This window comes from Rhinoderma darwinii, chromosome 1, assembly GCF_050947455.1.
Source record: "Rhinoderma darwinii isolate aRhiDar2 chromosome 1, aRhiDar2.hap1, whole genome shotgun sequence".
Classification (NCBI taxonomy): Eukaryota; Metazoa; Chordata; class Amphibia; order Anura; family Rhinodermatidae; genus Rhinoderma; species Rhinoderma darwinii.
The window spans coordinates 164820113-164843711 of record NC_134687.1 but is presented as its reverse complement, the minus strand read 5'-3'; the positions used below and the strand labels follow the sequence as shown (position 1 = coordinate 164843711).

General features: G+C 43.4%; 1 protein-coding gene across 1 annotated transcript; it reads left to right on the top strand.

The window, feature by feature from the left end:
• Window positions 1-1757: 1757 nt before the first annotated feature.
• Window positions 1758-22980, top strand: TIFA (TRAF interacting protein with forkhead associated domain). The gene is made up of 2 exons (XM_075849739.1): window positions 1758-2116; window positions 21648-22980. Exon 2 carries the CDS (start codon window positions 21650-21652, stop codon window positions 22232-22234), a length of 585 nt encoding a protein of 194 aa, XP_075705854.1. The 5' UTR covers window positions 1758-2116; window positions 21648-21649; the 3' UTR covers window positions 22235-22980.
• Window positions 22981-23599: the final 619 nt, after the last annotated feature.

Below are 23599 nucleotides of genomic sequence, written 5' to 3'. Positions count from 1 at the left end.
CGCCACATCTGGTGTCATCTGCCACACCTGATATCATCCGCCACGTCTGGCACAACCTGCCACATCTAGCCCCATCCGTACTAAAGCCTCTGCCATTGTCTGGACTATCTCAGGTACCCTTGTGCTATGAACTCTTTTTATAGACTTTTGCATAGACTGTGACTTGGCCAGCTGCCTCTCCGCTACGGCAGAGCAGCCTAGTGGGTCCACATACCCCTAGATCGTGACAGTCACTATTTGGTGGTAATATGTGATCATAATCTATCCATCTACTTGAAGGCATATGTCTTGGGGCTTGTGCCCCTGATCTTTTAAGACCTTAGCAATGCCTTTGGCACCAAGGTTTTTTGAGACAGGAATAATAATAGGGGTTCTTTGGGAGTGGACATTTTTTAGCGGCTCTTCCATGGTAAAAAGGTTGGGAATGAGTCATCACCACCAGAAACCCCTGTCCCAGACTATCAGATAAATTCCCTTTAAGGCTGGATTCACACATGGTGTATTTTTCCGCCGTGTATTTTTTATGGTTTTGGCCATAGCAAATCCTCCGCAAAATCTGCATGTGTTACATGCAGATTTTGATGACAGGAAGTCCACTGCAAATCCTCGGATTCGCTGCGGCCAAATTTACGGTGGAAACATACGCCACGTGTGGATCCAGTCTAATTTGGTAAAGGGCTATTCTTGTTACATGTTGGATCAGCAAAATTTCTAGACTATTGAGTACAAACTAAGGGTATGTGCACACACACTAATTACGTCCGTAATTGACGGACGTATTTCGGCCGCAAGTACCGGACCGAACACAGTGCAGGGAGCCGGGCTCCTAGCATCATAGTTATGTACGATGCTAGGAGTCCCTGCCTCGCTGCAGGACAACTGTCCCGTACTGAAAACATGATTACAGTACGGGAGAGTTGTCCTGCAGCGAGGCAGGGACTCCTAGCATCGTACATAAGTATGATGCTAGGAGCCCGGCTCCCTGCACTGTGTTCGGTCCGGGACTTGCGGCCGAAATACGTCCGTCAATTACGGACGTAATTAGTGTGTGTGCACATACCCTAAGAGTAATAATAATGATATCTGGCCAAGATGGGGAAATGCCATAAAACAATCAAAGGCCCATTACTCACCTGATAAATGCTCTGGCGTTCCATCGCTGCAGCCAATCACTGGTCTCAGTGGTATATTGCGGCAGACCGCTGAGTCCAGTCATTGGATGGCAAGATCACGTGGGGATCACTGCAGGACAGTAAACAAAGAGCGGCAGGAGCACCGGAGCGGCTGTACTGGAACGTCAGGGGATTTATCAGGTAAGCAATGCGTCTTTTATTGTTTTATTTACAACTAAAAGGTAGAAATTATCACAGTAATAAAAATATAATATTACTAGCAATAAGTAATAATATGTGTAGAAATAATCATAATAATAAGTAACAATAATGATACTATTAATAAATAAGTAATATTAATAATAAGTAATCATAATAATCAAAATAATAATAATACTAGTAGAGTTAATAATAAGCACTATTGAGAATAATACTAGAAGTAATAATCAGCACTATTGAGAATAATACTAGAAGTAATAATAAGCACTATTGAGAATAATACTAGAAGTAATAATAAGCACTATTGAGAATAATAATAATACTATAAATAAATAGCAGTAATGATTCCTGTGCAGCAGAGCTGAGAGCAGATCATGTGACGTCACACATATACTGAGGGGAATTCCTGATTTTGGAACAGGAAGGATCAGCAACTAAAGTCTAATAACAAACTAGTCTGTGGGAGTATTGGCGGGAAGGAGCCGCTGATATATACGTATGTGCCAGAAAAGACTACACTGAGGTGAAATAAACAAGCGCAGGGTACATACTTTTTTTTTTTTTAGCTGTCACCATTGAAAGCCTGTGCCCCGTCCCTTACGCCTGTCCGGGAAACTGCCTTCCACATAGCACTGGAGGGAGGCGTCAGTCATGTGACTGGAATGGGCGGGCTCCAGGCGGTGTGAAATACCAGACAGCAGTGTGGAGATTAGTCGTATCGCACGGATAAGGATAAGGACGGTGTCTGAGGTAACGTGTTTGGAGTTTATCACAACAACATACAGGTAAGCAGAGTAGCATGCTGGATGTGTGCGCTAGTCATGGCTGACAGACCGCCTGCCTGTATACAGCTGCTATGTCTACGCTGCAAGGAATGGGGCTTTAGTGCTAAGCTTAGGACACGGCTGTTCTTGTTCCTTTCAGTTTTCTGTAAACTCCCTGCTGCCATTGTAATCTGAGCTAAATCATTTCATAGAAAAGCTTTTCTACTGCGGTCATATAGTGGGAGCTGATTTGAACAGAAAATCCCATTATGGAAAATATTGGGATTTATTTATTAGAGCCTTGTTACAACTACGCATTATGTGCCCACCTATTGATTTCGGAGGGCTTTTGATTGTCAGGAGACACTTATGGGGTTACCATCTATTCCACCCAAAAATACTGGCCCGTTTTAGGGTGTATTTACACGTGCCGGCTTTCTGGTATTTTTTGCAGCAGTTTTGAGTAAAAACTGTACAAAATTCGCAGTGTGAATACACCCCAAAATGGGTAAAATGAGGATGTGGTTTTGGGGGCAAGACTCTCTATGCTGGGTGTGACTTGTCACTTAGGTCTTGGGACCTCAGACAATGGGGGAATCTATCAAGACTGACGGTACATACGCCACTCCTTAATCTAAAGAGCGCTGGGGTAAGGCACGACTAATTTATTAAGAGGTACATCTCTGGCCGCAAGTAGAAGTCTATGCTAGTTACGAGCTGGTGTCGGTTTCTGGCGCAAATTATAGTTAATTTTTCTGGCTGTTGGTGCCCCCCCCCCCCATTTCACCTATTCGACCAGCAATACCTGGTGGTAGTGGGTGAAAAATCATTTCTATATAACCTATAATTGTCTTCTTAGTCGTCTCTGTAGATTTAGTATTCCGTTTTTTTAGTGTTCCCACACCGTATGCTAATGAGCAGAAAAGAGTCAAATCCTCATTCAAGTCTTTCCGAGTTTCCCCCGCCTCCTTACTTTTGATTGACAGCTCCTCGCCACACAAATTCCCGCGCTTGTGCATTGATGTCCTATTCTGGTGTGTGCGCACAAAGGGACACCGGATTATTACAATAAAAAGCATGAAATGTTTGCAGACCGTTATTTAAATTCAGAGGAGGAGCCTAGGAGAGGGGAAAACGGCAATGAACTATTGATAGCAGCGACCAGTGAGGGATAAGTAAAGTTCAATAGGTGAAATGCTGGTGACGGGTTCCCTTTAACCAAATTTTATGATTCGGCATTCCTAAGGCAATATATATAGTGTGAAAACAGAACCGCCAGGGTGCTCTTAAAGAGACCCCCCCCTGCCTCTTTCGACCGTGTCTGCATCCCCAGGACGCGGATACAGTTTAATACTATTGCTGTGTTAGGGGTAGTAAGGGGGGGGGGGTGCTATTGCTGTGCAGGGACCCGTCTATCTGTGGCAGGGGGTTGAGCCCACAGCTCATGAATACGCCGGACAAAAGGTAGCGCAGTGCCACGTTGTGTATCTTGGATTTAACCTGTATTCTGGGTGGTTTTTAGCTTTTATAAACATGTACATTTGCTTATTTACAAAGTGTATCTACCCTTGTAAATGGCTAAATGTAGAACTTTTCTATACGTTTCTATTACTGCCCTCTTCGTGTTGACATTTACTGTAGTTTCTTCTGTCACTCGGTTCATTATTGTAGTGTTCAATTCAGTGATGAGGTAGTTTCTGGCTTTACTTTCTCTTGAACGTGCATTTCAGTTTGGTTGCATCATGTGTGGGAATTTCCTAGCCGCTTTCTATAGGGTGGGAGGCATCCGTGACCCCCCCCCCCCCCCCCCCCCCCACAGAACAGCTGACAGTTGTACTCTGAAGATGTTCTGTAAACACCTAGGAGCAGAGACTAAATTACATCGCTGGTCATAACTTAGGTAGTTACCCCTGCATAAAGGTGCCACGTTGGCATGCCTAGAAAAAGTGGTAACGTTACATCTTCTGCTGTATATAGACTGACTGTATTAACCAGAAGATTATGGAACCTTTTAAGTGTGAAGTGAACATTTTTTTTTTTTGTGGATGTTTGTAGAAATGAATCTATCTGAAGCCGCTATTTCTCAAGGCACCCTCCGTGGCAACACCACCGGAGGTAGGACTCCGCTTCTAAGGCCCCACACAGTGTTTTTTTTTTTAAATATATACGGCCGACATTGCCTCCTATTGATTTCAATGGGAGGTGGATGCGTTTTTTTCCTGCTCGTGGGAAAAAGAAGCGACGTGCCCTATCTTGAGGCGTTTTCCGCCTCAAAAAACCCATTGAGATTAATGGGAGACGGGAAAAAACTCAGCAACTGGCCGTGGCGGTTTTTGACGCGTTTTATGGAAAAAAAACGCCTGTGGTTTTTTCCTTTTGCCTGTTGAAGAAAGAGGTAAAAAAAAAAAAAAAAAAAAAAAAAAGGCGGCAAAAATGCATTAAACGCCTGTGGTGCAAAACCACTTAAAAAAAAAAACAAAACAAACCACTAAGCATTTTCTGCCAGCAAAAAAACTCTGTGAACAGGATCTAAGGGCCGGTTCACCGTTTTTTGACGGGGAAAACGCGTCTAAAAACGGCCGAAAATGCCTCCCATTGATTTTCAATGGGAGGCGTTTTGGAAAAACCGTCTCGCGGGAAAAAGATTTGACATGCCCTATCTTTGGGTGTTTACGTCTGACCTCCCATCGACATCAATGGGAGGCAGAGAGAGTATTTCGTGGCGTTTTTTGCCTGCGGCGCTCAATGGCCGCAGGCGACATACGCCACGAAAATCGGCGTGCAGGCAGAGAAAATCTGCCTCACAATTCCAAACAGAGTTTTGAGACAGATTTTCCTCCTGCAAAAAACTGTGTGAACATAGCCTAATAAGGAAAGCAAAAAGCACAAGAGGTTAATTAGCCCCTCCCCACCATTCCTCTGTGTCTAGTTTTTTTGGCAACAAGAGGACACTACTGTGGCAGGGATGGTTAGTGATAACTAAAGATCCACCAGGCAGCAGTAGGGTTTTTGGGTCTTACCTGCTCGCTTGGGCTGCTCCCATTCTCTCTTGGTCCGGGACATGTGACAACTTCGGGATTAGCAGATGTTCTCCATGCTAATCCCGGTCATCTGGTTTAAAGGTTTCCTGGACAGAGGGTCTCTGTCTCAAGGTAGGAGCTTTGCCACTGCCAGCTGTTGTATTGTCAAGAGTCCTTCGGGATGGATAGTCTGGCCCTGAAACTGGTTCTTCTGAACCTAGCGTGGCCTCTGGACCTGTAAATTTGTTCCGGGGGGGGGGGGGGGCATTCCTTTGTACACTATGTGGGCTTATTATTGTTGACATTATCTTTTTATGTGTAGGCGGAAAAAGAGCTTCCTCCCAAAACTTTTTTTTTTTTTAAAAAAGCCCAATGTTGTAAAGGTACTATTTGCACAAAAAAGTTCTCCTCGAGTAAGGTGTTATGTCAGATATGTAGGGAAGTGCGTCCATCTTCACTGTGATGGTTGCACTTCCCTGATGGATATCTATCCCTCTCTCTCTCATTCTGAGTTCTTACTTAAGGGCTTATTTAGACGAACGTGATATACGTCCTTGCAATGCGCGTGATTTTCACGCGCCTCGGACGGATCTATATTAGTCTATGGGGCCGTGCAGACTGTCCGTGAGTTTCACGCAGCGTGTGTCCGCTGCGTAAAACTCACGACATGTCTGTTATGTGTGCGTTGTTCGCGCATCACGCACCCATTGAAGTCAATGGGTGTGTGAAAATCACGCCCAGCACACGGAAGCACTTCCGTGTGATTCGCGCAAAAAGCAGTAAAAAGTATGAATGAAAACAGAAAATCCTGAGGTTTGCAGTTCAACAAGGTCAAAAAAATGTATCCTTAGCAATTCAATGTGTTCCATGTCAACAAGAATTTTTACCAAGGTAATGGCAGAATTGGTGGCCCATCTCAAAAATTTAGGGATAAATGACATCCCGTATCTGGACGACCTCCTTCTATTAGCTCCATCTTCCGATATTTACAAATGACGTATACTACACCCGTCTAAGGGTATGTTCACACGGCCTATTTACGGACGTAATTCGCTCGTTTTTGCCCCGAATTACGTCTGAAAATAGCGCTGACAAACATCTGCCCATTGAAAGCAATGGGCAGACGTTTATCTGTTCACACGAGGCATATATTTACGCGCCGCTGTCACTTCTTTGGCCGTAATTGGAGCCGTTATTCATTCACTTCAATGAATAGCAGCGCCAATTACGGCCGTAGTTGACGCGGCGTTCAAGCGCCTGCACATGCCGTTACGGCTAAAATTACGGGGATGTTTTCAGGCTGAAACATCCCCGTAATTTCAGCCGTAACGGACGCCCTCGTGTGAACATACCCTAACACTCCAGAATTGAGGCTGGGTCATCGAGGAAAAGTCCAATGTGACTCCAGAGAGACCATGTGTTTTTTTTGATACCCACAAACAAATGTCTTTTCTACCCCAAGACAAAAAAATTGGAGAGGGTAAAAATGTCCTATTTCAGGGGTCAAAGGCAATGTCTGTATTGGGGTCAATGACCTCTTGTATTCAAGCAGTTCCATGGTCTCGGGCCCATTCCAGAAATCTCCAGACCTTGATCCTGTCAAAATGGAACAGACCTGGTTAGTGGACATAAACAGAGGAAGAATGCTGGGGATGGGCTATTTAACCTCTTGTGCTTTTTGCTGTGCCCATTAGAGGCAGGATCCTACCTCCTGTTGTGCTGTCATGGAGGGTTTAACCCGTTAGTGACCGCCAATACGCCTTTTAACGGCGGCCACTAACGGGCTTTATTCTGATGCATATGCCTTTCCACGGCACTGCATCAGGATAAAGTAAACAGAGCAGGGAGCGTCAAATCTCCCTGCTCTCCGCTGCTAGAGGCAGCTGAGGGCTGGGGGCGTCCCTGCTCTGCCGGGTGAGATCAATATTAGTATCGATCTCACCCGTTTAACCCCTCCGATGCGGTGCACAATAGCATGCACCGCATCTGAGTGGTTTTGGAGAGAGGGAGGGAACTCCCTCTCTCTCCCACCGACACCCGGCGATACGATCGCCGAGTGTCTGTGTCTCTAATGTCACCCGGGGGCCTAATAAAGGCCCCCAGGTCTGCCTGGAGCGAATGCCTGCTAGATCATGCTGGAGGCATGACCTAGCAGATGGCTGTCCGTTTTAAACGGACAGGCAGTAATACACTGCAATACAAAAGTATTGCAGTTTATTATAATAGCGATCGGAGAATCGCATATTAAAGTCCCCTAGTGGGACTAGTAAAAAAGTTTAATAAAGTTAATAAAAAAAAAAAAAGAAAAACCCAGCTTTTCCCCTTACAAAATGCTTTACTATTAAAAAAAACAAAATAAAGTAAAAAAGTTACACATATTTGGTATCGCCGCGTCCGTAACGACCCCGACTGTAAATCTATTACATTATTTAACCCGCACGGTGAATGCCGTAAAAAATGTAATAAAAAACTATAGAAAAATTGCGGTTTTCTGTGAATCCTGACTTAAAAAAAATGTGATAAAAAGTGATCAAAAAGTCGCATCTACTTCAAAATGGTACCAATAAAAACTACAAGTCTTCCTGCAAAAAAAAAGCCCTCACACAACCACATCGGCGAAAAAATAAAAACGTTACGGCTCTTCAAATATGGAGACAAAAAAACAAATTTTGGAAAAAAAAGCGTTTTTATTGTGTAAAAGTAGTAAAACATACAAAAACTATACAAATTTGGTATCGTTGCAATCGTAACAACCCGCTGAATAAAGTTATTGTTATTTATATCACACGGTAAACGGCGTAGATTTAAGATGCGAAAAAGAGTGGCGAAATTTCAGGGTTTACCCCCCCCCCCCCCCCCCCCCCCAAAAACAAAGTTAATAAAAGTTAATCTCAATAAATAATGTCCCCCAAAATGGTGCTATTAAAAAATACAACTTGTCCCGCAAAAAACAAGACATTATACAGCTGTTAACGCAAAAATAAAATGGTTATAGCTCTTGGAATGCGACGATGGAAAAACGTAAAAAATGGCTTGGTCATTAAGGTTTAAAATAGGCTGGTCATTAAGGGGTTAAATTACCAGTAAATCTAATCCTATTTTTGTAGCAGAGGAACCTGCTATACCACCTGCAATGCTATTGTGTAGTGTAGCTGTTGGCATTCTTTTGCAGCAGTGGCTTTTAACCCCTTCAGGACACAGCCTGTTTTGGCCTTCAGGACGCAGCCAATTTTTTCAAATCTGACATGTTTCACTTTATGTGGTAATAACTTCGGAATGCTTTTACCGATCAAAGCGATTCTGAGATTGTTTTCTCGTGACACATTGGACTTTATGTTACTGGCAAAATTTGCTCGATACATTAAGTATTTAATTGTGAAAAACACCAAAATTTAGCGAAAAATTGCAAAAATTAGCATTTTTCTAGATTTATATGTATCTGCTTGTAAGACAGATGGTAATACCACACAAAATTGTTGCTAATTAACATCCCCCATATGTCTACTTTAGATTGGCATTGTTTTTTGAACATCCTTTTATTTTTCTATGACATCACAAGGCTTCGAACTTTAGCAGCAATTTCTCACATTTTCAAGAAAATTTCAAAAGGCTATTTTTACAGGGGCCAGTTCAGTTGTGAAGTGGATTTTAGGGCCTTATATATTAGAAACCCTCTAAGTCACCCCATTTTAAAAACTTCACCCCTAAAAGTATTCAAAACAGCATTTAGAAAGTTTCTTAACCCTTTAGATGTTTCACAGGAATTAAGGCAAAGTAGATGTGAAATTTTCAAATTTCTTTTTTTTTTTTTGCAGAAATTAATTATTCATCTATTTTTTTTTTTTGTAACACAGAAGGTTTTAACAGAGAAATGCAACTCAATATCTATTGCCCAGATTCTGCAGTTTTTATAAATACCCCACATGTGGCCCTAGTGCACTTATTGACTGAAGCACAGGCCTCAGAAACAAAGGAACACCTAGAGGATTTTGGGGCCTCCTTTTTTTATTAGAAAATATTTTAGGCACCATGTCGGGTCTGAAAGGCTCTTGCGGCGCCAAAACAGTGGAAATCCCCCAAAAGTGACCCCATTTCGGAAACTATACCCCTTGAGGAAATCATCTAGGGGTATAGTGAGCATTTTGACCCCGCAGGTTTTTTGGAGAAATTATTGGAAGTAGGCCGTGAAAATGAAAATCTACATTCTTTCAAAGAAAATGTAGGTTTAGCTAATTTTTTCTAATTTCCACAAGGGCTAAAAGGAGAAAATGCACCACTACATTTGTAAAGCAATTTCTCCCGAGTAAAACAATACCGCACATGTGGTAATAAACTGTTGTTTGGACACACGGCAGGGCTTAGAAGGGAAAGAGCGACATTTGGTTTTTGCAGCTCAAATTTAGCAGGAATGGTTTGCGGAGACCACGTCGCATTTGCAAAGCCCCTAAGGGACCAAAACAGTGAAAACACCAAAAAAGTGACTCCATTTAGGAAACGACACCCCTTGAAGAATCCATCTAGGGGTGTAGTGAGCATTTTGAACCCACAGGGGTTTCATAGATTTAATTAGAATTGGGCAGTGAAGATAAAAAAAATACTTTTTTTCCAATAAGACATAGCTTTAGCTCAAAATTTTTCATTTTCTCAACAAATAAAGGAATAAAGAAAAAACAACATTTGTAAAGCAACTTCTCTGGAGTACGGCAATACCCCATTTGTGGTCATAAACTGCTGTTTGGGCACACGGCAAGGATTTGAAGAGAAGGAGCGCCATTTGGCTTTTGGAGCACAGATTTTGCTGGATTGGTTTCTTGACACCATGTCACTATTGCAAAGCTCCTAAGGTGTCAGTACAGTGGAAACTCCCCAAAAGTGATTCCATTCACAAAACTACACCCCTTGAGGAATTCATCTAGGGGTGTAGTGAGCATTTTGACCCCACAGGTGGTTCATAGATTTTATTAGAATTGGGCAGTGAAAATTAAAAACAAAACTTTTTCTTCAATAAGACGTAGTTTTAGCTGAAAATGTTTCATTTTCTCAACAAATAAATGAAAAAAAGCACCACAACACTTGTAAAGCAACTTCTCCTGTGTACGGCAATACCACATATGTGGTCATAAACTGCTGTTTGGGCACACAGTAGGGCTCAGAAGGGAAGGAGCGCCATTTGGCTTTTGGAGTATAGATTTTGCTGGATTGGTTTCTGGGCGCTATGTCGCATTTGCAAAGTCCCTCTGGGACCAAAACAGTGGATTCCCCCCAGAAGTGACCCCATTTTGGAAACTACACCCCTCAAGGTATTCACTTAGGGGTGTAGTGAGCATATTAACACCACAGGTGATTGGCAGAAATTGGTGTGCACTCGATGTTGCAGAGTGAAAATTTGATTTTTTTCTATAGATATGCCAATATGTGGCGCCCAGCTTGTGCCACTGGAGACACACACCCCAAAAATTGTTAAAAGGGTTCTCCCGGGTATGGCGATGCCATATATGTGGAAGTAAACTGCTGTTTGGGCACACTGTAGGGTTCAGAAGGGAGGTAGCGCCATTTGGCTTTTGGAGTGTGGATTTTGCTTGTAGTAGTCTTGTATTGAGTCTTACTGGTGTTTCCGTTTATAATGTGGGGGTACATGTAAGCCGGGCGGAGTATATAAGGGGCATAGTCAGGTGGTATAATAATGGGGTAAACAAAAACAATAAAATAATTCATAGATGTGTGTTACGCTGTGACACAATCCTTTCTGCACAGGCCGGTGTCGCACTGATAAACTGTGTCCTTTCTTATGCCCCTTTTGGTCCGCACTCCGCACCTTTGCAGTTTGAGGAATTTTGCTGAGAAGTGTTGTCCTGGTATAATACGGGCACCCTCGCTTTCAGCAGATATGTTTGGGCCCTCCCCTTCCTGGATCCCTAATTTTAGGGGCCTTGATAATTCGCCACTTGAAACAGAAGAAATGTTCCCCTCTGATCTGCACAACTGCATATTTTTATTTCCTGGCTTATTGGAGCCTTAACTAATTTTATTTTTCATAGACGTAGTGGTATGAGGGCTGTTTTTTTTGCGGGACGAGCTGTAGCTTGTATTGGTACCATTTTGGGGTACATGCAACTTTTTGATCACATGTTATCCTTTTTTTTTGGGAGGCAAGGTGACCAAAAAAACAGCAATTCTGACATTATTTTTTAAATTCTTTTTATACAGCGTTCACCACGCGTTATAAATTACATGTTACCTTTATTCTGCGGGTCAGTCAGATTCCGGTGATACCTAATTTATGGAACTTTTTTTATGTTTTACAACTTTTTGCACAATAAAATAACCTTTGTAAAGAGAATGGATTTTTTCTGTCGCCAAGTTGTGAGAGCCATAACGGTTTTAATTTTTTCGTTGACGGAGCTGTATGAGGGCTTATTTTTAGCGAGACGAGTTATAGTTTTTATAGGTACCATTTTTGGGTACATGCGACTTTTTGATCACTTTTTATTTCAATTTTTGGAAGACAAAGTGACCAAAAAATAGCAATTATGTCAGTATTTTTTAGTTGTTTTTTTTACGGCGTTCACTGTGCGGAATAAATAACATAATATTTTTATAGTTAAGGTCGTTACGGTCGCAGCGATACCAAATCTATATGGCTTTATTTTTTTCAATAATAAATGACTTCATAAAGGAAAGGGCGATTGTGTTTTGTGTTATTATTTGAAACTTTTATTGTATTTTTACAACTTATTTTTACTTTTTTTTACACTTTTCTTTAGTCCCATAGGGGACTTGAAGGTCCAACTGTTTGTTTGATGTTCTAATACATTGCACTACCCATGGAGTGCAATGTATTAGAACTGTCAGTTGTTCACTGACAGCAAGCCGATCAGGCTCCGCCTCCGGGCGGGGCCTAATCGGCTAACGTAATGGCAGATAGGAAGCCTTTGTTAGGCTTCCGTTTGCCATAGCAATCGGCCCCCGCTATCGCGTAGCGGGGTGCCGATGTTGCTATAAGAACTTAAATGCGGCGGTCACTATTGACTGCCGCAATTAAGGGGTTAATCGGTTCGGATCACCGCTGTGATCCGACCCGATGTTTTCCCCCAGTACTAAGGCTGCTAGTAGCAGCCTGTACTGGGCGATGCTGGGTTGCGGGGAGCGTCTGTGTGCTCTGTTAGGAGCACACGTGGATTAACGGGCTGCAGGCACAACGACCAGCTTTGCAACCCGTTAATCTACGTGGGGTGGTCGTGAAGGGGTTAAAGGACCATTAACCTCTTCACACCTAACCACTTTTGGCCCTCAGGAATATTTTTAGGCCGTACCGCTTTATTTTGACTCAGAAATAACTGTATGGGCTGTTTTTTGTTCTTTTCTTTGTTTTGGCTGTATTAGGACCTGTTCACACTGAGTTGTTGTTTTTTTTTTGTTTTCAGGCAGAAAAAAAACTCTGCTTCCGAACTCCTTCAGGAATTTTTGAGGCAGGTTTTGACTTACCTGTGCTGTTTTTTTTGCAGCGTTTTTCGCTCGTGACCACTGAAGCTAATGCATGCCAAACGCTTGTGAAGAAACGAGCGCTGCAGGCTTTTACTGCCTCCCATTGATTTAAATGGGGGGGGTCAGAGGTGGAAACTGTGGCAAGAAAGGATATGCTGCATTTCCTGGAGGGGAAAAAAAACGCATCTGCCTCCCATTGAAATCAATGGGGGGCGGCTTCGACTGTTGGGTGCTGATTCCGACGTGGTTTCTGTATCAAAATCCGCACCAAAAAACGGAGAGAACAGGGCCTATTTATTTTATAGTATTTTTACATTCGCATTATATTTTTACTAAATTCATAATCTAGACAAAATAGTTTTTTTTTGTTTTTTATATATATATATATATATATATATATATATATATATATATATATATATATAGTTTTTCTTTCTTTTTTACACCATTCACCTATTATGAAGTCTTATACATTTATTGTTGTACTGATTTTCATGGGGGTACCAATATGTTTATTGTGGGATGCCTGGTATTTTTAATAGCACCATATTAATGTATTGTATCTATCTAATCTCCAACAAAATGAAACTAAACGCGTATACAGGTGCAAGGAAGCCTAAAACTGCAAACCATACAATATCCAAAAATAGCGACTGCACTCTGAACACTAATGCCACCTAAAGTGTGTGTGTCTGTCTTGTTTTTGATTTCTTTGTTTTTCCATCCTCAAAAAAAAAAAAGACTGCCATTCCATCCAAAGTGACCCTGCCAGTGGTGGATTAAGTAGGCCCTGGGCTGTTACCCAAACTTGGGGGGGCCTACCTTTTTGTGTGAGCATTAACAAATGGGTGTTAGGGTATGTTCACACGCACTGTTTTCAGACGTAGTTCGGGCGTTTTACACCTGGAATTCCGCCTGAAAAAAAACGCTCTATTACGCCTACCAACATCTGCCCATTGCTTTCAATGGGTTTTTATGATGTTCTGTTCCCACGAGGTGTAATTTTACGCGTCGCTGTCAAAAGACCGTGTAAAAAGACGCCCGCGAAAAAGCTCATGTCACTTCTTGGGATGTTCTTGGAGCTGTTTTTCATTGACTCCATTGAAAAACGGCCCCAAAAACGTCCATGAAAAACACGAGTTGCTACAAAAAACGTCTGAAAATCAGGAGCTGTTTCCACCTGAAAACAGCTCCATATTTTCAGACGTATTTTGCGAAGCCATGTGAACATAGCCCTTTGACAATGTGAATCGTAAGGGTGTGTCCCTACTTACTGACAGTCTCCAACCATCGCTGACCGTAACACGTTGTGCAGGGACACGTCTTCCTGACAAGGGGATTATTAACACCCATTTGTCTATCAGTCCTGGACTGCTCAAAGACATTATCTGGAATACAAGGATTTCCTATAACAAACGTGTCAGGAGAGGTGACAAATACTCTATAAATCCTGTGACTCACAGGTGAGTCAGATTCTAGTATTTTATTTTTTATTTTTTTTTCCTCTTCTCTTCTCCATCCGGTCCAGACCTCCATGATCACTTCTCCCGGCCATGACCCATCTCTGCAGAATTTGCCACTCCGATGTCTTCGGCTCCTCACTCTTACAACATTGCCACACCTATAAAGGAAGATAAAATTATCATGGTGCCACTAAATATAATTGTCAAACACTGTAAAGTAAAGCACCACATACACCGTGCCCCCTGTACATAGTGCAACACACAGCCCCAGTAGATGGCGCCACACAACCCCTGTAGATTCCACACAGCCCCTTTGTAGATGGTGCCACACACAGGCCCTCCCTCCCTTGTATATAGTGTTACACGACTCCCCAAAAAAAAAAAAGTATTATATTTACCTTGCCACGTACCCGCGACAGACTGGGCACTGCACGTCCTCCGGCCGGGATGCCTGCGCAGACCAGCGTGACGTCATCACGCTGGCCTGCGCTGGGAGTCTTCCCAGCGCCTTCTAGGCCTGCAGCCTATAGTGTTTGTTTGTATCTGCATCCCGAGGACGCTGATAAAAGTGTATGTGGCTGTCACTAGCACCGGGCCCCCTCTGGCGCTAGCGACGCCACCGGGCATGAGGGGGGCCCTGGCAGCCTTAGGCCCCGGGCAACTGCCCTAATGATCCGCAACTGGACCCCACAAAAAAAAGTATACTGCGCTGTATTCATGTGTTTTTTTTTTTTTTTAACGTGGGAGCCCATGTGTGAAAGACGCCAATGTATGGCATCCCTCCGAGATATACGTTAAACGTATACCTTGGGGAACTTCCCCAGGGCTGAAATCTCCAGCAAGAGCATCCAGTGATTCCGACTCATATATAGGGAGTGACGTCAGGGACTTCAGGAGCGGAATTCCCGGCCATGCTTCTGATTCTCTGGCTGGGAAAACCCATGATATCACTGTCTATGTATGAACAGTAATGTCAGGGACTTCCCTGGGCACAGTGCTTCAAGTACTGCTGTGCCTGGGAAGTTCAAACCAATACAGTGGGATACTGTGCTACCTTTCAGAGGTATACGTTTGGACTTCTCTAGGCAAGGCTCTGTAAGCTATATAAATCAGTAGCAGCAGAACAAAAATCTACTTTGCTAGAATGTATCGATGGAGTCCAGGCTATTTAGGCCCCATGCACACGAACGTGCTTTTGCGGCCGCAATTCCCCCGAAAATCCATGGGAGAATTGCGGCCCCATTCTTATGGGGCCATGCACACGACCGTGGTTTTCACCGTCCGTGCATGGCCCGGGAGCCTGGACCTCAGAAAGAACAGGCAAGTCTTATTTACGGCCATGTTCTGCGGTCCAGGCTCACTGAAAATAATGGCCGCAGCCATGTGCATGGCCCGCGATTTGCGGGCGGCTCGCGGCTGACGGTCCGCTGCCGGCCGACCCGAAAATCCCGGCCGTGCACATGGCTACGGTCGTGTGCATGAGGCCTTAGCTCAAGCTGTCTGCACTGGATACAATTGTATCCACCTCTAAGTGGAGAGCAGGACTAGCTACAGTAAGGCTGGGTTCACACGACCATGTTACGTCCGTAATGGACGGAACGTATTTCGGCAGCAAGTCCCGGGCCGAACACACTGCAGGGAGCCGGGCTCCTAGCATCATAGTTATGTACGATGCTAGGAGTCCCTGCCTCGCTGTAGGACAACTGTCCCGTAATGTAATCATGTTGTCAGTACGGGACAGTAGTTCCACGGAGAGGCAGGGACTCCTAGCATCGTACATAAGTATGTGGCTAGGAGCCGGCTACCTGCAGTGTGTGCGGTCCGGGACTTGCGGCCGAAATACGTTCCGTCCATTACGGACGTAATATGGTCGTGTGAACCCAGCCTAATGCCTTATTCACACGACAGGGTCCCGTCCGACCCCAGTGTCGGACGTTTTTCCCGGCCGGTTTGCATGTTTTGCATCTGTGCCGGGCATATCTGGACAGTGACATCAGGGGCAACTCCTGAAGGGGAATCCCCATGTGGCCGGTGATTCCACTTCAGGAAAAGCCCCTGTCGTCCATTTATGGACACTGAACGTTACTGGCTTCGCCTGGTGTGGAATCCCCAGTCAGAGTGTTCGGGGATTCCGCTTCAGGAGTTTCCCCTGATGTCACTGCCCAGATATGGACAGACATCAAGCGCTCTGTCCAGGAGCGGAATCCCCGAACACATGGGGATTCCGCTCCTTCAGGGAGCTAAAGTGGGGCTAGCACATAGCAGAGCAGGGAGATACCTCCCTGCTCTGCTATAGTGGCGTCGCTACAGTAGTAGCAGCCGCAGCAACTGCTAGCGGCGCCGTCTGCCATGGAAGATATTGCCGGGCCAGGGCGCTTTTAAAACCAGCAGGGGAAGCGAGCCAGCGCAGTGCTCCCTTCCACCTGCTGTACACCCCAGCCCTGCCACACAGTGTATATACTTACTTCCAGCGTACAGCCATTCGTCCGAATGGCATAAACTCCTCCTCCTCACATGCACTCTTCGCTGTGAGGAGGGAGCGAGTGACGGAATACATGGCCATCACTCGGGACACATTCCGGTGGCGGCCGGGTAAACGGCCGAAAATAGGACACGTCCCATTTTTTGATGGCCAGGTTTCCCGGGTCGTCAAAAAATCGGTCGTGTGAATAGCCCTATTAAGGGTCTACTGTTCCTACTGCAGCCGGGTGACGGCTATTTTATGAACGGCCGTCACCCGGCCGGGAAACCCTGTCGTGTGAATAAGGGTTTAGACTGAAAATGCAACAAAAACATACAATGTGAACCCAAACGCATCTAAAAAAAAAAAACAACTCTTCGTCTGGTTCTTCAATAAATGGCCTCTCATGGCCCAACAGTTAAACACAAGCTTATGATCAAAATTTGCAATGCCAAGTGTCGACTGAACTGGTGTAAAGCCCGCTACCAATAAACTCTAGCGGTGGAAGCGTTCTCTGAAGTGATGGATGCCTACTAGAATAAATAGTTCCTTCTGTAAAAATTTGGTGGGGTAGGGATAATGGTTTGGGGCTGTCTTTTTAGGATTTGGGACTCAGCCTTACACTTCACTGGAAAGGAGATGTTCACACGGGGTATTTTGCCGAGTTTTTTGACGCGGAAACCGCGTCGCAAAACTCGGCAGAAGCGGCCCGAGAACGCCTCCCATTGATTTCAATGGGAGGCGTCGGCGTCTTTTTCCCGCGAGCAGTAAAACTGCCTCGCGGGAAAAAGAAGCGACATGCCCTATCTTCGGGCGCTTCCGCCTCCGACCTCCCATTGACTTCAATGGGAGGCAGGAGAAAGCGTATTTCTCGCTGTTTTATGCCCGCGGCGCTCAATGGCCGCGGGCGAAAAACGGCGCGATAATTGCCGCGAAAATCGGCGTGCAGGGAGAGGAATATCTGCCTCAAAGTTCCAAACGGAATTTTGAGGCAGATATTCCTCCCCCAAAATACTCCGTGTGAACATAGCCTAAAGGGGTTGTCTGGTTTTAGCAAATGAATGTTTTTTTGTATCCTTAAAGTTATACAATTTTACCAAATATTTTCTGTATTAATTCCTCACGGTTTTCAAGATCTCTGACTATTCCTACTGAATAACTGGCAATTATTACTTCCAGTGGCTAAAATTTGGTCCATGGTCATGTCATGGACACACGTGCTGGGATTGTTAGAAGACACAGCTCAAACACCTACTATAACAAATGGTTTCATCACCTGTGTGGACATCACAGGACCATGGACAGAATTTTATCCACTGGAAGTAAACCATGAATGTTCCTACTGAATAACAAATAAGCAGAGATCTTGACAACCGTGACTCATTAATACAGAAAATTATATTAGAAAATTGTAAAGCTTTTTTAATTCTACAAAAAATAATAATTTGATAAAACCAGACCACCCCTTTAGCGCACAGGATACAAAGACTTTTTAGACAATTGTATGCTCCCAACTTTGTGGCAACACTAATTGGCGAAGGCCAATCCTGTTCCAGTTTGACTGCCCTTGTATATAAAGTAAGGTCCATATGGACATGGTTGGGTGAGTCTGGAGTGGAGGAACTAGTGGCCTGCACAGAGCCTTAAACCCCATCAAACACCACTGGGATGACATGCAACGCCAATTGTGAGCCAGACCTTCTCGTCCAAATCCGATGCCTGGCCTCGCAAATGCTCTTATGGCTGATTGGGCACAAATTACCACATACACACACAAATCTTGTGGAAAGCCTTTCCAGAACAGTGGAAGCTGTTACAACCACAAAAGGGGCCCATATCTATATTCATACCCATGAGTTTGGAATGGGATATCCCACAATCCGATATAGGTGTGATAGTCAGGTGTCCACATACTCTTTGCAGAGTGTATGTACCAGTTTGTTACCTCTGGATGTAGACGAGTGTTCTCATTCACTGACAGCAAACAGACAAATTTAAAACGTTCAGAAATTTTAAAATGTCTTAAGTCAATGTTCTTTTCCAGCTCAAGCACGGCTCAGGTACACAATAGGAGGGTAAACCTTGCATCTATTCTATTCATTGAGTGAGCTAAAACTTCACATGTTATGGGTGAATAAAGGACCCACTTTATCTCCAGGAAATCTGGAGTGTTGCCTTATCCATTTAATCTGTCTTGGATTTCCAGGTTATCTTCCAAACAGCAAACTGATCAATTTTATAGGAAGCCAATTCATTTATGTGTGTGTGTTGCAGCGCTATATAAGCAATTGGAAATAAGTCAAATGGATTTAAAAAAGGGCAGCTTCAGAGAGCTTTCACGATGCCCATCAGCATGTTGCGACTCACTCTGCTATCCCCTTGATGAGCACCATTAACCGCACCAGTATTCCGTAACTTTTTTTTTTTTGCGGTACTCGGAAGTGTGAGGGCTTATTCTTTTGAGGGCAGAGTTGCATTTTTAGTAGCACCATTTTTTTTTTTTTTATTTTTTTTTATTTTTTTTTGTGGGGTGGAGATAATGGGGGGGAAAAAAATCAGCTATTTATTTTTGTCTTAAATTTTGTTTATCGTGTTGTGTACAGTGCATTTGGAAGTCTTCGTACCCTTTTACTTTTTTCACGTTTTATGTTGAGGCCTTGTGCTAAAATAAAATGAAAGGTGTTGTGTTTTGGTTTTTTTCCCCCCATTTTGCACTCCATACCCCATAATGACGAAGTGAAAACAGAATTTAAAAGTTTGCAAATTTTATTAAAAATGAAACACAAATTTCGCATGGACATGTGTATTAAGACACTTTGCTATGACACTTGAAACTTGGCTCCGGGGGCCTCCTATTTCTCTAGATCATTTTTTTAAAATGTTTCTACACCATGATTGGCATCCACCTGCAGGGAATTCATTTGATCGGATGTGATTTGGATCAACACACCCCTGTCTATATAAGGTCTCACAGCTGACTACGCATATCCGAGCAAAAAAACAAGTCAAGAGGAGGAAATAATTGCTTGTAAAGCTCAGACAGGATTGTGTGGAGGCACAGATCTGAAGAAGGGAACTTTCAGTGCAGCAGACTTTTTTTTTTTTTTTTTTTTTTTTTTAACCCAAGAGCACAGTGGCCTCCATAATTCCTAAATGGAAGAAGTTTGGAACAACCAGGACTCTTCCTTGAGCTGGCCGCCCCACTAAACTAAGTAATGGGGGAGCCTTGGTGAGCTCCAAAGATTCTGTGTGCAGATGGGAGAAACTTCCAGAAGGTGCACAATCACTGCAGCACTCCACCAATCTGGGCTTTACGGCAGAGTGGCCAGGAAGAAGCCTCTCCTCGGTAAAAGACAAATATAGAAGCCTGCCTCGAGTTTGCAAAAAAAGCACCTAAGGGAGTCTGACTGAGAAACAAGATTGATATTTTGGCCTTCGTTCTAAGAGTCATGTCTGGAGGAAACCAGGCACTGCTCATCACCAGCCCAATACCATCCCTACAGTGATGCATGGTGGTGGCAGCATCCTGCTGTGGGGGGTGTTTAAGCGACCTGGGACAGAGAGACTGCTCCATTCATCTTCCCCCTCCTCAACCCCGACTAAAGTAGGGTGATTTTCTAAATGAAAGCGCCTGATCCAGAGTGCTCTGGGCTGCAGGGTGATCCTCCAACAAGACAATGACCCTAAGCACACCGCCAAGACAACATAGGAGTGGCATAAGGACAACTCAGAATGTCCTTGAGTGGCCCAGCTAGAACCCTGACTTTAATCCAATTGAACATCTCTGGAGAGACCTGAAAATGGCTGTCCACCGACTGTCACCATCCAGACAGACAGAGCTTGAGAGGATCTGCAGAGAAGAATGGCAGAAAATTCCCAAGTCCAGGTGTGCAAACCTTGTGGCATCATACCCAAGAAGACTGGAGGTTATTGCTGCCAAAGGTACTTCACCTAAGTACTGAGTAAAGCGTCTGAATACTTATGTCAATACAATATTTTAGTTTTTTCCTTTTTCAATAACTTGGTAAAGATAACTGACCTTCTGTTTTGACTTGGTCATTATGGGATATTGAGTGCAGAATGATGGGGGGGAAAAAACTTGAATTTTATTTTAACACAAGGCCTCAACATAACTAAATTGTGTTTTTGTGTTGCCATATTTTAAGAGCCAAAACATTTTTATTTTTCTGTCGAGGTAGCTGTAGGAGGGTTTATATTTTGCTGGGCGACTTGTAGTATTTATTGGGAGCATTTTAGGGTTAATGTGACTTTTCGATCGCTTCTTGTGTTATTTTTTTTTTTTTTTTAGAAGATTGAAAACAGCAATTCTAGAATCTTATTTTTCACTGCAGATCAAATGATATCAGTTTGAGGGTATGTGCACACGAGAACTGTCTTTTACGTCTGAAAAGACAGTTTTCAGGAGAAACCAGCTGCGTCGTTTCAGACGTAATTGCTCCTCCTCGTATTATGCGAGGCGTCTGACGCTCGTAATCTTGAGCTGCTCTTCATTGAATGCAATGAACGGCTCAAATTACGTTGCAAAGAAGTGTCCTGCACTTTGACGAGGCAGTCAATTTACGCTTCGTCGTTTGACAGCTGTCAAACAACAACACGTAAATGACAGGTCGTCGGCACAGTGCGTCGGCAAACCCATTCAAATGAATGGGCAGATGTTTGCCGACGTATTGGAGCCGTATTTTCAGACGTAAAACGAGGCATAATACGCCTTGTTTACTTCTGAAAATAGGTCGTGTGAACCCAGCCTGACCGTTCGGGTCGGTACGGTTGCGTCGATACCAATTATATGTAGCTGTTTTTGTCTTTCATAAATCGTTTTGTAAAAAAAGAAAAAAGTTCATGATACTTTTTTTTCTTTTGGTATTCAAACAAATACATCTGACATTGCTCAAACATGATGTGAACAATGCATTTTATTTTTTGCTTATATCGTTACAAAAGATGTTAGCCAAATCTTGCGTGATTGATTTATTCCATGTTAATATCTATGAACTGTTGTACTGTTATCACTGGGACGAATATTCCACTCCATAAAACAACTTTATGTAGTCACCCAATGATAAAACAAATAATGTTATTTATATTTATCTGTTCCCCCGTAGTAATGGCCTCCGGAGGTGTGGACCTTGATGTGGACACAGAGCAGACACTCACATGTTTGCAAATGAAAATGTACCATCCTCATCAGCATGACAGAAGAATCTTCAGTGCCATTGATTTGTGCAAAAGACAAGAGATCAACGCGGAGGAAGTAGTTTTATTTGGGCGGGACATTAATTTCTGCAAATTCAAGTTGCTACATAACAAAGTCTCTCGGCTGCAATTCGCTTTGCAGTTCTTCAAACCATTGAATAGTTCCACAACATCCTTTGAGATAAAAAACCTCAGCAGGAAAACTAAGCTTTATGTTGATGGATTGGAACTGAGCTACCTCAATAAGGTTGACCTTCCACCCAAGTGCATAATTCGTTTTGGTGAATTTCATGTGTTGATGGAGAATGAAGTGGGAGAGTCTGAGAACAAATTTGCAATTTACTGTGAAGTGTCTCACTTTTCTCTTCTACAAGAAATAGGCCATCCAGTGATGCAATCCATTCCTGAAAATGGCCCCATTAATGATGCATACTATCAACCTTTAACTATCCCATCAACTCCTCCTCCAGTGGAAGTTGATGAGAACGATGGATAAGAAAACTATTACCAATCTGTATTAATATTTACACATGTGAAGAGCTGGAGAAATAAGAGTAGTTTGGACGCTTTGGGGTAAAAGCCATACTTTACTGATTTATTTCAGAAGTCTTTATGAGCTACTGTATCCACGGATGATGTTATATGGACTAGATCAACTTGGAGTCATCTAACAGGATTAAACTATTTAGAAAACATCATTGCACCACCTTTTAATAATCCTGCTTTTGTGGGTAGGCAGAATTAGGGGGTCCTAACTGTTTAGGTCCTGTTTGCTACATCTCCCACACCTATAGCTACTCCAATTTTACCTAATGAAACGGTAAGGCGTCATGCACACGACCATAGTTTTGCGGCCGTATACTATCCGCGATTGCGGATAGAGTAAAACACATGCTTTCCTATGGGCCAATGCACACGGCTGTGGTTTCCACGGTTTGCATTGGCCGGAGCCCAGACAGCATAAAAAAAAATAGGACCTGTCATTATACGGTCCTCGTTTGCGGTCTGGACTCATTGAAATAGTGTGTGTGGACTGTCTGTGGATGACACTCCACGGCCTATCTGTGCCGTAATCACAACTACGGACGTCTGCAGGAGGCCTAAAACTGATTTTCAAAATTAATTTATATAACTTTTTTTAAAAATACTTTCTACTACGTTTTCTACATGTAAACTAAGATTATACTACCATGTAATATTTTACTTTTCGCTTCGCTATTAAATGTTTTTTTTAATTTCAGATATATTTTCGTTGACTTTTTTTTTTAAATTTTATTCCGTAAATTAGAAACCAACCACACAAAAAGACGCCTTACAAACCCCCTTTGTTCTTTTGAAACCTACATTTTTCACTTCAGTAAACCAATCTGCTGTTATCAAACAAATATTTGTACTTTACCCTTAAATGGTCGCCCCTGCTTTCTAACACCTTAGATGTTGTGGTCACTTCACTGTATTAAGTGGATTGCGCAGTCAAGTGTCGGCTGTACCATACAACCGACACCTGCGACGTATGGAGGCTCAGCCCATGAGTTTGCTCCATACTTCACCTACCCGGCTATGACGTAAGCAGGGCTGCCATCAGGAATTTCTGGGCCCCATACAGCCAAGATGTCTGGGGGCCCCCCTCCCCTCCATTACCGAGGGTGGGCAATGGAAAGTGTGGCACTCACTTTTGTACGTTTTATATGAATTAACTGATTTTGGTGCTGATATCAATTACAGTGCATGAAACCATGGAGCAGGCAGTGACCGGTTAATGCTCTGGATTTTGCTCTATTTAGCCAAAATGTATCTGACTGTATGGCATACAGTGGGATATGTCGACTGGGGAATGGCACAGGGGAAACTCCTGAAGTCA

Bases quoted from the DNA above. Each gene is read 5' to 3' on its own strand.
- TIFA (XM_075849739.1), top strand. From the start codon at position 21,650: ATGGCCTCCGGAGGTGTGGACCTTGATGTGGACACAGAGCAGACACTC.